This window comes from Macrobrachium rosenbergii, chromosome 48 (assembly GCF_040412425.1).
Source record: "Macrobrachium rosenbergii isolate ZJJX-2024 chromosome 48, ASM4041242v1, whole genome shotgun sequence".
NCBI lineage: Eukaryota > Metazoa > Arthropoda > Malacostraca > Decapoda > Palaemonidae > Macrobrachium > Macrobrachium rosenbergii.
The window spans coordinates 73,048,424-73,062,669 of NC_089788.1; the positions used below are offsets into that span (position 1 = coordinate 73,048,424).

The 14,246-nt window shown below is 36.9% G+C and overlaps 1 protein-coding gene across 2 annotated transcripts; it reads left to right on the forward strand.

Moving 5' to 3' along the window:
* Nucleotides 1-1,588: 1,588 nt before the first annotated feature.
* On the forward strand, nucleotides 1,589-12,226 carry LOC136831530 (venom protease-like). 2 transcript variants are annotated; one of them, XM_067092100.1, is made up of 9 exons: nucleotides 1,589-1,829; nucleotides 3,252-3,401; nucleotides 4,453-4,512; nucleotides 6,256-6,428; nucleotides 7,631-7,737; nucleotides 8,482-8,650; nucleotides 9,828-9,927; nucleotides 11,123-11,292; nucleotides 11,804-12,226. In XM_067092100.1, exons 1-9 carry the CDS (start codon nucleotides 1,745-1,747, stop codon nucleotides 11,966-11,968), a joined length of 1,179 nt encoding a protein of 392 aa, XP_066948201.1. In that variant the 5' UTR covers nucleotides 1,589-1,744; the 3' UTR covers nucleotides 11,969-12,226. The 2 variants fall into 2 exon arrangements, with proteins under 2 accessions (XP_066948201.1, XP_066948202.1); XM_067092101.1 differs by lacking the exon at nucleotides 4,453-4,512 and having other exon boundaries at nucleotides 1,611-1,829.
* Nucleotides 12,227-14,246: the final 2,020 nt, after the last annotated feature.

Here is a 14,246-nt window from a genome sequence, read left to right on the forward strand (position 1 = left end):
ATCCCATGGAGATGGAAATGGCTTGTTATATATATATATATATATATATATATATATATATATATATATATATATATATATATATATACATATATAATATATACATATATGTGTGTGCATGTATTTGTATACATACGTAAATATAAATACACACGTATTTATATTTACGTGTACATATAGAAACATAATTTCGATAACAATAAGGATGCTTTGTCACACAGTAGCGTGGGTGTGCGAACGTTCTCTCTCTCTCTAGAAATAATACATGTATATATATACGTGATTTATACAGTATATTTATACATACATACATATATGCATATATATAGAGAGAAAGAGAGCATTCGCACACCCAAACAACTGCACGACCAACATCCTTATCTTTATCGAAATAATGCCACTTTTATTTCTCTCGAAAACTCCCGTCTAAACTTGATCATCGTTCTGGGAACCTAACGAAATAAATTGAACTTTTTGCCCTTCCTTACATAACCGAGGACTTTATCACAAGAGGAAGAACGTCATGGAAAGTTTCCAGCGCCTGTTGGAACCTTCCTAGTTTCCAGAATTCCCCGATTTTGTTCAGGTGGAACGCTGGGGTTGTTTTGGGGGGTGGGGGTGGGACTGGCTGTGGCATAATCAGGTATCAGTATCTCGCAATAACCTGATTTCTTTTTCTTTTTTTTTTACTTGAATATTATTACCTGTGTAATAATATGATGAGTACGTTAGAATCTGTAAATATAATAGTAATAGTAATGGTAGTTTTATTATTATTATAATCATTATTGCTAATAAATTCCTGCAGTAGCAGAATGAGTAATAATAGTAGTAGTTTTTTATTATTATTATTATTATTATTATTATTATTATTATTACACCTACGATAGGTGCGTGTTGTTGTACAGTATAAATTCGTTTTGTTATCGTTCCTGATTTGTTTATCCTTTTCTATAGGAATTACTTTGTTTATCCATGTCTGTAGGAATTACTTTGTTTATCCTTAGCTGTAGGAATTACTTTGTTTATCCTTGTCTGTAGGAATTACTTTGTTTATCCTTATCTTTAAAAATTACTTGATTACCGTTATCTATAGGAAGTACTTTGCTTACCCTAATCTCTAAGAATTATTTTGTTTACTCACGTCTTTCAGAATGACTTCGTTTATCCTTATCCACAGGAAATACTTGATTTACCCTTATCCATAGGAGTTACTTCCTTTATCCTTATCTATAGGAAAGGTTTACATTTTGAGCCCCCAGGGGAAATATTAGGAAGAGGAGGCTCCCAGTTGCTGCAAACTTGGTCCTCCTCCAAGAATTTTCTCCGCTCCAGTCGAAACGGAAAACCGGTACCGCCGCTTCTCGCAGTTGCCAGGTGCGATTCATTCAAAATCATGTTTTCTTTTAGATATTTTGCGATTTTCGAGTCACCTTTTCCGAAACGGCGTTCCAGAGTAGTTTTGGCTGTCTGGTCCCGGTAATATACTTTGTCCTTGATTCGTATGGTATGAATAGAACTGCTCTACGTTTAATGGCAACGTGGCAACTCGTTTTCCCTCGCGCTTGGCCTACGGAAGAACAAAAACAGACTTGTATATAACTGTGACAGTCTTGTTTAACTTCCCTCAGTCTTTCATGAAAAGCCAGAACGTTCGATAACTGTGAGATCGCAGTCGTTGAGTTCGTTGTGTGTGTGGAAAGGACATAAGAGTGAGAATTTGAGAATAAGGGATTAAATCAAGATGGTTGGTGTGGCGTCTTCAATCTCACGTCACGTTCTTCCGTTGGTCGGCTGGCTGCTTCTCGTCTCGAGAGTTTCCGCGCAGAGTCAGTATTATTATTATTATTATTATTATTATTATTATTATTATTATTCAGAATGTGAAAATCTAACGGCGTCATTGTGAACTGACATATTTTTAGTATAAATATGAGGAAGCGTTGAGTGAATGGAGTCGTTATGATCATTCATTTTTATTCAAAATGAGCAAGCATTCTTATATAACAAGCCATTACTTTTTTAATTAAGCACGTTCTTAAACGATAAACACTATAGCTGACAGCAGATTTCCTGTTAAATTCTGAATGGCATTAGAGAAAGGTTGTTAACATAAAGCAATTATATCTATCTATCTGTTCATCTATCTATCTATCTGTCTATCTATCTATATATAATGATTCATGATAACAATGCTTATTTTCATTATGATGACGAGGAAGGCAAATATTAAAAAAACAATATTTTAACCTCTCTCTCTCTCTCTCTCTCTCTCTCTCTCTCTCTCTCTCTCTCTCTCTCTCTCTCTCTCTCTCTCTCTCTCTCAGAAGTGGTGTTTCTCGAACAGGTTCTCTCCGAACGAGACGCTTCTAGCTCATGACTTTTTCCTTTTTGCAAGTCAAATACTTGACCAGATTTTCAAATATTTTCGCCTTGAAGTTCCTGTTTCACTTCCTACGTCTCCAACTTCACCATTGAGAGAAGTTGTCTTATTGTTCATCCTGTCATTATTAATTTCTTATTCTCAACGAACTTCCCTCTACAAATCCCAGGAATCTTTATTTATTCTCGTCCAAGTTCTTGCGATAAAAGATTCATTTCACGTCAGTGATTACAACAGATCATATAAGAATCATTTTTGTTTTCAAGGTCATTTTTTCTGACACTTTCCAAACGACTTTTTCGAAATGTTACATTCAGTTCTTATCAGTTTTGTTACGCATATCAGAGAAATGTGACTCGTTTCTCAATTATATATATTGTCTTTTTATATATTCTTTTGTCTTTTTAATTATATATTCTTTTGTCTTTTTCTTTCGGCAAATGTAACGGAGACGGCCTCACGAAGATGTCGCTTGTTAATAAAATGTTTTTATATACTGGAGAATGTAGAAAAGGGTGTGTATAGTGCAAGTGCAAGTGAGAGAATCTGAGAACTCTACCGTCTTTTGTTTGTATTTTTGCTTTCATCCCCGAGGGGCTGGTCCTAAACAAGGCGCCCCCTGGAGCTTCCGCCGTGTTTTGGTACCGGCCCCTCGGGGATGGACGTAAAAACATAAACAAAAAATGTAAATGTCCCATTATCTCATCTGAACTGCATTATAATGTATAAACCCTTTTCTATACTGTTGTTTAGCCCAAAAATTTACGTTGAACGATATCTTCGTGCGGCCGTCTCATGTTTATTTACCATTTTCCTTTACAGTTACCATTTTTTTTTTTCTAGTTCAACGTCATTTTTGCAATTACAGGAAGTTGCCAGTTCCGTGGAGGAGTGCAGGGAATATGCAGAGATATCACTCAGTGCCCGATCGTTCTCGAAAACCTCAAAAACCGGGTTTCCTTCCCCGTCTTCTGTGGCGGTTTCAACAGAAGGAACCCGATTGTCTGCTGTCCAGCAGGTAAGAGATCCCCCTTCCCACTGCCCCCGCCCCCACCCCCACCCCCACCATCACTCTTTTGGGCGTCCACATCAACGGAAATAAGCGTCGGCAAAATTTAATGATGTCTTGGATGATTCATCAGCTGCGGCTGCGACGTTTCCTTTAAGTCTTTGAAATAAATCCACATAAACAACAGTTTTAAGCTTAAATATACAGTCATCCGCTAAGACATACAATAAGGTTAGGGTGAAAAGAGAGATAAGATTTAGGTACCTAGAAATAACTAAACTGCTCGGGAACAGAACAGCATTTTTGTCCTTAATGCCCTGTTTTCACTTGTGGTGAAGATTAAATTCCAGGTCACGGGTGTTCTTGGCTTTCTGTAAAAGAAAACCACTTTGTCTGTCCATCCGCACTTTTTCTATCCGCCCTCAGATCTTGAAAACTACTGGGGCTAGAGGGCTGCAAATTGGTATGTTTATCATCCATCCTCCCATCATCAAACATACCAGATTGCAAACCTCTAGCCTCAATAGTTTTTATTTTATTTGAGGTAAAGGTTAGTCGTGGATCGTGCGTCTGGCAGCTCTTTCTGGATTTACTTGACCGCGTCTGGGGAGCGACTGAGTGCTGGCCAGTCGTAGGCTAGCTGACGGTTTTATATAGCGCATTTTTTACTTGTTATAAATGTGACCTATAGGAGGACACTTTTCTCTTATTTTGGATGTACAATATCGCCTATAGGTTATTTTGTTGTTGAATGCTCTCTTAATTACTCTGCCTTGCATTATAGTGTTAATGGGCTTTGAAATCGCTGAATAGGAAGAGATCGTTATTGGAAGCAGTAGAACAGAAACAAAGTGAAATATAATCATGTCACAAAATATATATTCAAGTGTAGAAAGAAATGGGAATGAGGTAAATGGCGTGTGATTGCAACACCACTTATAAACGTACAGGACTTTCCTGGGGCTCCACTTAGAGTAAAAAAATATATGAGTAGATAGATGCAGTACATATTAATGTCAGTAGTTTTGTTATCCGTAATAAACTTTGTCTTTTTTACCAGATGGTGTAGGAGTGACTCCCCAGCCACAGACTGACATATCGGAGCCTTCCCCACCCGTTGGTGAGTACAATTCAGAACATTTTGTTTCCGGAAATATGGTTTCCCCAAGGCTAACGCTTTCCGGTGGACTTTTTCCCAGTATTACATTTATTTCTTTTCTTGTGAGTCGTGTTGCGCGTATCAGAGAAATGTGCCTCAATTATATATATCTTTTTTTATATAATCACTTAGTTATTTCTTCCCTTAAATGTAAAGGAGACAACCTCACGAAAATATCATTTATTAATATATGTATTTTTTTTTACAGAAGAATTTAGAAAAGGGTGTAAATGACGAAGTGCAAGTGAGATAATCTGACAAATTTACAGAATGATGAGGAATTTTAACTTTCATCCCCGTGAGATTTTGTTTTGAATTTCGTCCCCGTGAGATTTTGTTTGTTTTGACTTTCATCCCCGTGAGATTTTGTTTGTTTTGACTTTCATCCCCGTGAGATTTTGTTTGTTTTGACTTTCATCCCCGTGAGATTTTGTTTGTTTTGACTTTCATCCCCGTGAGATTTTGTTTGTTTTGACCTTCATCCCCTTGTCATTTTGTTTGTTTTGACTTTCATCCCCGTGAGATGTTTGTTTTGACTTTCATCCCCGTGAGATTTTGTTTGTTTTGACATTCATTCCCGTGAGATTTTGTTTGTTTTGACTTTCATCCCCGTGAGATTTTGTTTGTTTTGACTTTCATCCCCGTGAGATTTTGTTTGTTTTGACTTTCATCCCCGTGAGATTTTGTTTGTTTTGACTTTCATCCCCGTGAGATTTTGTTTGTTTCGACTTTCATCCCCTTGTCATTTTGTTTGTTTTGACTTTCATCCCAGTGAGATTTTGTTTGTTTTGACTTTCATCCCGTGAGATTTTGTTTGTTATGACTTTCAGTGAGATTTTGTTTGTTTTGACTTTCATCCCCGTGAGATTTTGTTTGTTTCGACTTTCATCCCCGTGAGATTTTGTTTGTTTTGACTTTCATCCTCGTGAGATTTTGTTTGTTTTGACTTTCATCCCCGTGAGATTTTGTTTGTTTTTACTTTCATCCCCGTGAGATTTTGTTTGTTTTGACTTTCATCCCAGTGAGATTTTGTTTGTTTTGACTTTCATCCCCGTGAGATTTTGTTTGTTTTGACTTTCATCCCCGTGAGATGTTTGTTTTGACTTTCATCCTGTGAGATTTTGTTTGTTTTGACTTTCATCCCAGTGAGATTTTGTTTGCTTTGTCCTTCATTCCCGTGACATTTTGTTGTTTTGACTTCCATCCCAGTGAGATGTTTGTTTTGACTTTCATTCCCGTGAGATTTTGTTTGTTTTGACTTTCATCCCAGTGCGATGTTGTTTGTTTTGACTTTCATCCCCGTGCGATGTTTGTTTTGAATTTCATCCCCGTGAGATGTTTTATTGTTTTGACTTTCATCCCCGTGCGATGTTTGTTTTGACTTTCATCCCCGTGAGATGTTAGATTGTTTTGACTTTCATCCCCGTGAGATGTTTGTTTTGACTTTCATCCCCGTGAGATGTTTGTTTGGACTTTCATCCCCGTGAGATGTTTGTTTTGACTCTCATTCCCGGGAGATGTTTGTTTCGACTTTCATCCCCGTGAGATTTTGTTTGTTGTGACGTTCATCCCGGGAGATGTTAGCAAAGTACTCTTTTCACTAAATGCATCGATGACCATCGGTTTCACAGTTTAACTCAGTTGAGATCTAAGAAAGTGTTTTTTTATTATTATTATGATTGTCAATATTCTCTCTCATTCCAGAATGCGGGGCTGCCGTGCCTCAGGTCGGGGACATACGCATCCAGGCATCCAGAGAGCAGGCAATCGCGCGCATAAACCAGGCCCAAGCAGCGAAGGAGACGGGGCTTCGATTCGATGTACAACTTGCGGTTGTTGGTGGTATACCCTCGTTCCGCTCCTCTTGGCCGTGGATGGTATGTGGTGAATTATTATTATTTATGTTTTTTCATTATTATTATTATAATATTATTATTATTATTATTATTATTATTATTATTATTATTATTATTGTTATTTTATTTTATTATTATTATTATTATTATTATTATTATTATTATTATTATTATTTTATTATTATTTTATTTTTATTGTTATTTTATTATTATTATTTTATTATTATTATTATTATTATTATTTTATTATTATTGTTATTATTATTGTTATTATTTTATTGTTATTATTATTATTATTATTATTATTATTATTATTATTATTATTATTATTATTATTATTATTATTATTATTATTATTATTATTATTATTCAGAAGATGAACCCTATTCATATGGGACAAGCCCACCACAGGGGCCAGTGACTTGGAATTCAAGCTTCCAAAGAATATTTTGGTGTTCATGAGAAAGAAGTAAGAGGGAGTACAGGAAGAAGAGATCTCACTTATTGAAAAAAGAAAGGAAAATGAATTAACAAATTAATAAATAGATAAAAATGGAAGTAAATTATATAGGGTTTTAAAGGTTCAAGCAAATAGTGTGTGCATTTCCTGAGACTCTTCTTCGTTTAAGGTCCCCTTTGTTCTAAATTATCAAAATTTCATCAGTGGCTTGATTATCCAAGTGGTATTTTATTATTGGCTAATTTAAGCATGGCTATGATAATTCCTTGTTATAAACATTCAAAAAAGTGCTACAACACTCCTAGAAAATGTAAATTCAACTTGAACTTAGTGCATCTCATAATCCTAGAAATCTGTGCACATGAATCTTGGAAAAGATTGTTAAAATTGTTTTGTTTCTCAAAATGACTCCCACTTGTTTATCCAGATAATTACTCTGCCATTCTGTAGTTTCTAACATTCCTCAGCACCCTTTTGTTCACTCTATTAATGTGTAAGGGTATGCATGGATGTCCTTTAGTTGGAAAAGGAGATTATTTGAAGCATAAAAATTAAGAAAACTCACCATTTTCGTTCGCAGTCTTTCAGAGGCGTTCCTTGCCGAGTATTTACTCCATAACTTTATTGTTTTATCCCAAGACATACAGTATATTCACATTCATTTCCAAACTGAACGGACCTTTGTTGCACGGTTATTTAAGAAATGCTCTTAATTGGGACGTTCTATTTACTATGATAAACAAACCATACAACTTTGTTCCAGGCGTTACTTGGCTTTGAAGACAGCGCACGAAAGAAGGACTGGTTCTGTGCAGGCTCTCTGATCAACAACCAGTGGGTTCTGACAGCCGCTCACTGCTTCAGTACAGCGTGAGTGTATTTCATTTGTTTGATATGTCAGATGAAACTGTACTGCAAATATATACCAGCGTGTTTAAGTCACGAGTAAAATGGGCTCACATTGACTTTTCTAAGTATGATTTTCTTATATTTACTAGTATGTTCAATTCATAGATAAAATGGGGGCGTATTGACATTATGTAAGAAATATGATTTTCTCATCTATACCGGTATGTTTATGTCATAGGTGAAATGGGCCCACATTGACATTACAAACTAAGTATGATTTTCTTATTATATTTACCAGTATGTTTAAGTTATAGGAAAAATGGGCTCACACTGGCATTACATACAAAGTATGATTTTCTTATCTTTACCAGAATGTTTAAGTAATAAATAAAATGGGCCCACATTGACATTACATACTAAGTATGAATTTCTTTTTATATTCACCAATATGTTTAAATAATAAATAAATTGGTCCTACATTGACATTACACACTAAGTATGATTTTCTTTTTATATTTACCAGTATGTTTAGCTTATAGATAATATACTAAGTATGATTTTCTCATAATATTTACCACTATGTTTGACAAATAAAATTACATACTAAGTATGATTGTCTTTTTTTTTTATTTACCAGTGTGTTTAGGTCAGATAATATACTAAGTATGATTTTCTCGTAATACTTACCACTATGCTCAAGTAACAGATAAAATGCTTGCACTTTGACATTACATACTAAGTATGATTTGCTCCTCTGCCTTAAAGCACAGTGAATATCGTGCGCCTGGGTGAACACGATTATGACGACCCGAACGATGGAGCCAATCCTGTTGACTTTACTGTGAGTGGTCCTGTGGTCTTCCCAGATTACACCTCTTCCCAGGCTTACCACGACCTTGCTCTCTTGAAGCTCAACCGACCAGTTGGATTCACGGTTGGTATTATCAGTGTTTATTGCAGTTAAGTTAAGTATACCTTGGTTTAACCAGACCACTGAGCTGATTAACAGCTCTCCTAGGGCTGGCCCGAAGGATTAGATTTATTTTACGTAGCTAAGAACCAGTTGGTTACCTAGCAACGGGACCTACAGCTCATTGTGGAATCCGAACCACATTATAACGAGAAATGAGTTTCTGTCACCAGAAATAAATTCCTCTGATTCTTCATTGGCCGGCCGGAGAATCGAATTATGGTAGTTAAATTAATATCTAAGTAATTAAATCACTTACTTTTATATTTATCAATATTTGTGAGGGTGATAAAAGTTGTTCGTGTCTAAGTGACAAATATTCATTGGTAGCTGAATGTTACAAATTTATTCATTCCCGTAGGGGGTTAGTGCCGTCAGTGCACCTCGCGTGGTGCATTGTAGGCACTAGCTGAGGCTCTTTGCGGCGTCCCTTCGGCCCCTAGCTGCAACCCCTTTCATTCCTTTTACTGTACCTCCGTTCATAATCTCTTTCTTCCAACTTGCTATCCACCTTCTCCTAACAGTCGTTTCATAGTGCAACTGCTTTGAGGTTTTCCTCCTGTTACGCCTTTCAAACCTTTCTACTCTGTTTCCCTTTCACCGTTGAATGGCCTCGTAGGTCCCAGCGCTTGGCCTTTGGCCTAAATTCTATATTCCACAAACTTGCCAATTATCTATTAAAGGCGGGGTGGGTTGATATCGATTCTAAGTACAGAACCTGAATTCGATAGGAATATGTACAGCAGAGTCGGTATTAACTGTATCTCTCTCATTATAGCTGAGTGGTCAAAGTCACTGTCTGTCGTTGTTTCTAAACCAGGCCACTGTTCGAATCCCAGCTGGTGCAGAAGTACTTTTTGATAACTTTTCCTCTTTGGTGTAAATTATTCCCAGGGTGTACTGAGTTCGATATTAAACAATATTTGTGGCTAATATCTGTTTATATATATATATATATATATATATATATATATATATATATATATATATATATATATATATATATATATATATATATATATATATATATATATATATATATATATATATATAATTCCTTAACATGATATCTTTCCATGACTTTTTAATGTATACATAAAGCAACTGGAAATGTGCATCTCTCTCTCTTTCTCTCTTTTAGAGTTCCATTCGTCCTGTGTGTCTGCCCTGGGGTGCAGAGAGCAGCAGAAACTTAGAGAACCAGAAAGTGACCTTGACGGGATGGGGCAGCACACAATTCCGTAAGGATCAGTTTCTTATAAGATTTTATTTTTTTTTTAACTAAAAATGACCTATAGCCACAAGTCTCCAGTAATCTGGAAATAATACCATCCTACTTCATGTGTTTGTTTGTATGTACTAAAAACTAAATAAAAAAAAAATGGGGCATTATATTTCAGAACCCTCTAGGCATTGCTTAAGGTTCTTTGCGGCGTCCCTTCGGCCCCTAGCTGCAACCCCTTTCATTCGTTTTAATATACTTCCATCCATATTCTCTTTCTGGCGTCTTACTTTTTACTCCACCCTCTCCTAACAATTGATTCAGAGTGCAACTGCGAGGCTTTCCTCCTGTTACACCTTTCAGACATTAAATTTTTAACTCTCAGTTTCCCTTTCAGCACTAAATGACCTCATCATAGCTCCCAGCGCTTGGCTTTTGGTCTAAATTTTATGACCCATTATGTTTCAGAATTATTGAACTGAGTTCTTTTCATACTTCAAAACTATTTTATTATCTTCTCTTCGCAAAATTGTTTCATTTGCCTCTCTTTGCAAAACTATTTCATTAGCCTCTCTTTACAAAAAACTGCCAAAATTTCCATTAGCCTCTCTTTGCAAGACTATTTCATTAGCCTCTCTTTGCAAAACTGTTCCATTTGCCTCTCTTTGCCAAAACATTAGCCTCTCTTTGCAGAACTATTTCAGCCTCTCTTTGCTAAAGTGTTTTCTTTGCCAAAATTTTTATTAGCCCCTCTTTGCAAAACTATTTCATTAGCCTCTCTTTGCAAAAACTATTTCAGCCTCTCTTTGCAAAACTGTTTTCCTCTTTGCCAAAATTTTTATTAGCCTCTCTTTGCAAAACTGTTTCATTTGCCTCTCTTTGCAAAACTGTTTCATTAGACTCTCTTTGCAAAACTGTTTCATTTGCCTCCTTTGCAAAACTATTTCATTAGCTTCTCTTTGCAAAACTGTTTCATGAGCCTCTCTCTGCAAAACTGTTTCATTAGCTTCTCTATGCAAAACTATTTCATTAGCCTCCATTTGCAAAACTATTTCATTAGCCTCTCTATGCAAAGCTATTTCATGAGCCTCTCTTTGCAAAACTGTTTCATTAGCCTCTCTGTGCAAAATTATTTCATTAGCCTCTCTTTGCAAAACTATTTCATTAGCCTCTCTTTGCTTCCTTTTAATCTCGGGATTAATCTCCTATGACAGAGGGCGCTAGAAGCTCGTCCCTGCTGGAAGTAGAAGTGACGGTGTTCCCTACGAGCCAGTGTGACAAAAGTTACCAAACTCTGGCCGACTATGCCTCGACTTGGCCTCGTGGAATCGGCTCCGAGTCCATCTGTTCTGGAGACGTCAGTGGAGGCAAGGATGCTTGTCAGGTAGGCCTAAGCACTCGAGTGTTTTCACGTTTATTCTTTAGTAAAGGGCTTCAGCTTCTTGTAGAATACAGTATTTACTGAAGCTTATTTTGGTTGTCATACTACGTCTTTGAAAACATAAGTTGAAAAAGATTTTGAAGTCTTTTTTTTTTTTTTTAATGACTATTGTTAAAGTAATCACACTTAATTCGAAGAGCTGTGGATATATTTATTTTATTGCTGTGTAATTTCTTTTCTTATTTTATTTTCGTGATGAAAGATCTTGTCTCCCTATATTTCTGATTATCTTCTTCAACTTCATTCAGATCAAAAACATATTCTTCGGAAGTTTGAATTTCAAGTCATTGGGCCCTGAAGGCTTGTTCCGTATGAATGGGGGTTGATCTTCGGAATAATAATAATAATAATAATCGCAATATTTTAGGTCGCCTGCTGTTATTCTCCTTTTTTTCTAGCTTTCATTCATTCAGACTTAAGCGACTGTGACCATCTCTTCTTCTTCCCCAAACAGGGCGATTCCGGTGGGCCAATAGTTTCCAAGGATGCAAGGAATCGTTACACCTTGGCCGGAGTCGTCTCTCTGGGGTATGGCTGTGGCGACAGAGATTACCCAGGCCTTTATGCCAATGTCCGAAGACCAGAGTATTTAGCCTGGATCAAGAAGGTGGCGTTCTAAAGGTTAATGATCTTTGGACTATACTACTACTACTACTACTAACATAGATATCTGCGCAGTCATACGATTTTGAATAAAGTTGATGGCAGTGGGAACCTGTATCTTGTGAAACAACATTATTGCGCAATGGAATACAGTGTTTTTAATATGATCAGTTTCTGTTGTGTAAACTTCACTTAACTCCCTTCCTGATCATATCAGATCTTCGTTGAATTTTGTTTTCACAAGTCATACGGGTTCACATTGTATATTATCCACAATATGTCTTGTCATTGTCTTCAAACCTAGTCGTTGTGATAATTTTAAGCGATCGACTTTTCGCCCCTGAAGCCTGGCTATAGGCGTTAGAGATTAAGTATGAGAAAATCGAGTAAAAGTCAAGGTCTGGATTGCTTGTTTATATGGAGACCTGCTATATTACCCTAGTTTTTGTGACGTAATGGTGTGTTTGTTTCCAAATATCACAGTTTTTCAGATTTTATCGATAATCGATAATGACCAGTCACATTTTTTACCGTTTCCAAATCTTCAAAAGAAGAAACTAAGTCCTCGCCTGGACCGGTCAAGTCAGAGTTCAAGTGGAGCCCTTTAAAAGTTCTCAGAAAATGAACTTGAAACTGGGTGGGTCTTCCTCTTCTTTCTCAGAGTCAGGTAATTTGTCGTTGATAAAATCTTTGAAACTCGGGGAGTGGTTTCTACTCTCCAAATTTTCTGGAACTTTGTCTAATTATTACTTAGTATCAGAGTGACTAATGGTTCTGGGATACAGTTGTCACTTAACTTCGATGTCAATTTTTCTCACTGATCTTGTTGGATGTTTAGAATATTTGCCAATATTATAGCGCATCCAAGACTGCTTTGTTCGTTGCTTTTAGTTTTCTGTAAAGGAAAACTATTGTGCCGGCTTTGTCTGCCCGTCCGCACTTTTTCTGTCCGCCCTCAGATCTTAAAAACTACTGAGGCTAGAGGGCTGCAAATTGGTATGTTGATCACCCACCCTCCAATCATCAAACATACCAAATTGCAGCCCTGTAGCCTCAGTAGCTTTTATTTTATTTAAGGGCAAAGTTAGCCATAATCGTGGTTTTGACAACGATAGGATAGGCAACCACCGTGCCGTGGTTAAAGTTTCATGGACCACGGCTCATACAGCATTATACCGAGACCACCGAAAGGTAGCAATATTTTCGGTGTCCTTGATTATACACTGTAGCGGCTGGACAGAAAGCTCGATCGCGCCGAAGACACTTCGGCGCATTTTTTACTTGATTTTTATAATACCTACATAGCCTGTCCAGGGCATGTTGGTATATGATAATACCTTTGAGGGGATTCACCAGTTCTGTGGTTGCAATAGAATTTTGTAGTGATTCTCCTCATTGCTGTGAAGATTTGAACAGAGCGTCTTTTTTTTTTTTTTTTTTTTTGGGGGGTGGGGGTTGGGGGGCGGATGCCTCAGCACGCTTTAGAATTTTGCCTGTAAAATCATTATAGTCTACGTTATTAGTGCGATAAAATCAGTGACCTTTGTCTCCAAGGACACCAGGACTGTTCAAGCGCCACTCCACTAAGGAGTTTACAGAGGAGTGTTTGCAGTGGGTTCAAGAAAAATAGGTCTTTGGTCCGATTTGCTCAGTCTGCTATGAGTTTTATCTTGGCTACAATAAACATGTGGAATAGTTTGCCTAGTACAGTTGTGGAGCCCTCTGATCTCCAAATATTTAAGAGAAGAGCAAATTCATTTCTGCTCTCTGCTGACGTCTCCTGAATTTCAGGTGTATAAGCTTTATTTTCCATTCCCTTTTCTATATTTATTTAATCACCTTTTCCTATACCCTGTCTCTCTCTCTGCGGGCTGAAATCCCTTTGTTAGCCCTCTTGGGTCTATCATAGTCTGTTGACTTTGGTCAGAAGGGTTTTCGGTTGAAGATTTAAAGAAAGAAAGACAACCTTGACCACAACATACCTATATAAAGACCACCACTAATGTTCAGGCATATCTGCACAGGCAGACCTGTTCAAGCATACCTTCACCAGTACAGGCCGCCACTAACGTTCAGGTATATCTGTTCAGGCATACCTTCACCAAACGGTAGTTCTTTTTTTTTTTTTTTTAGCTCAGGTCTTTTTCATCAGACGATGCTTTGGCAATAAACGGCTTGCTAATAGCAACAAATAATCATCCTTGCCCAATAGAAAATCAGTCTTTTTTTTGTCTCTAACTTGCCAAAGACAAGGTTAGTTCTTGTAGATTTCCATGAAATCTTCAAGCTCTAAA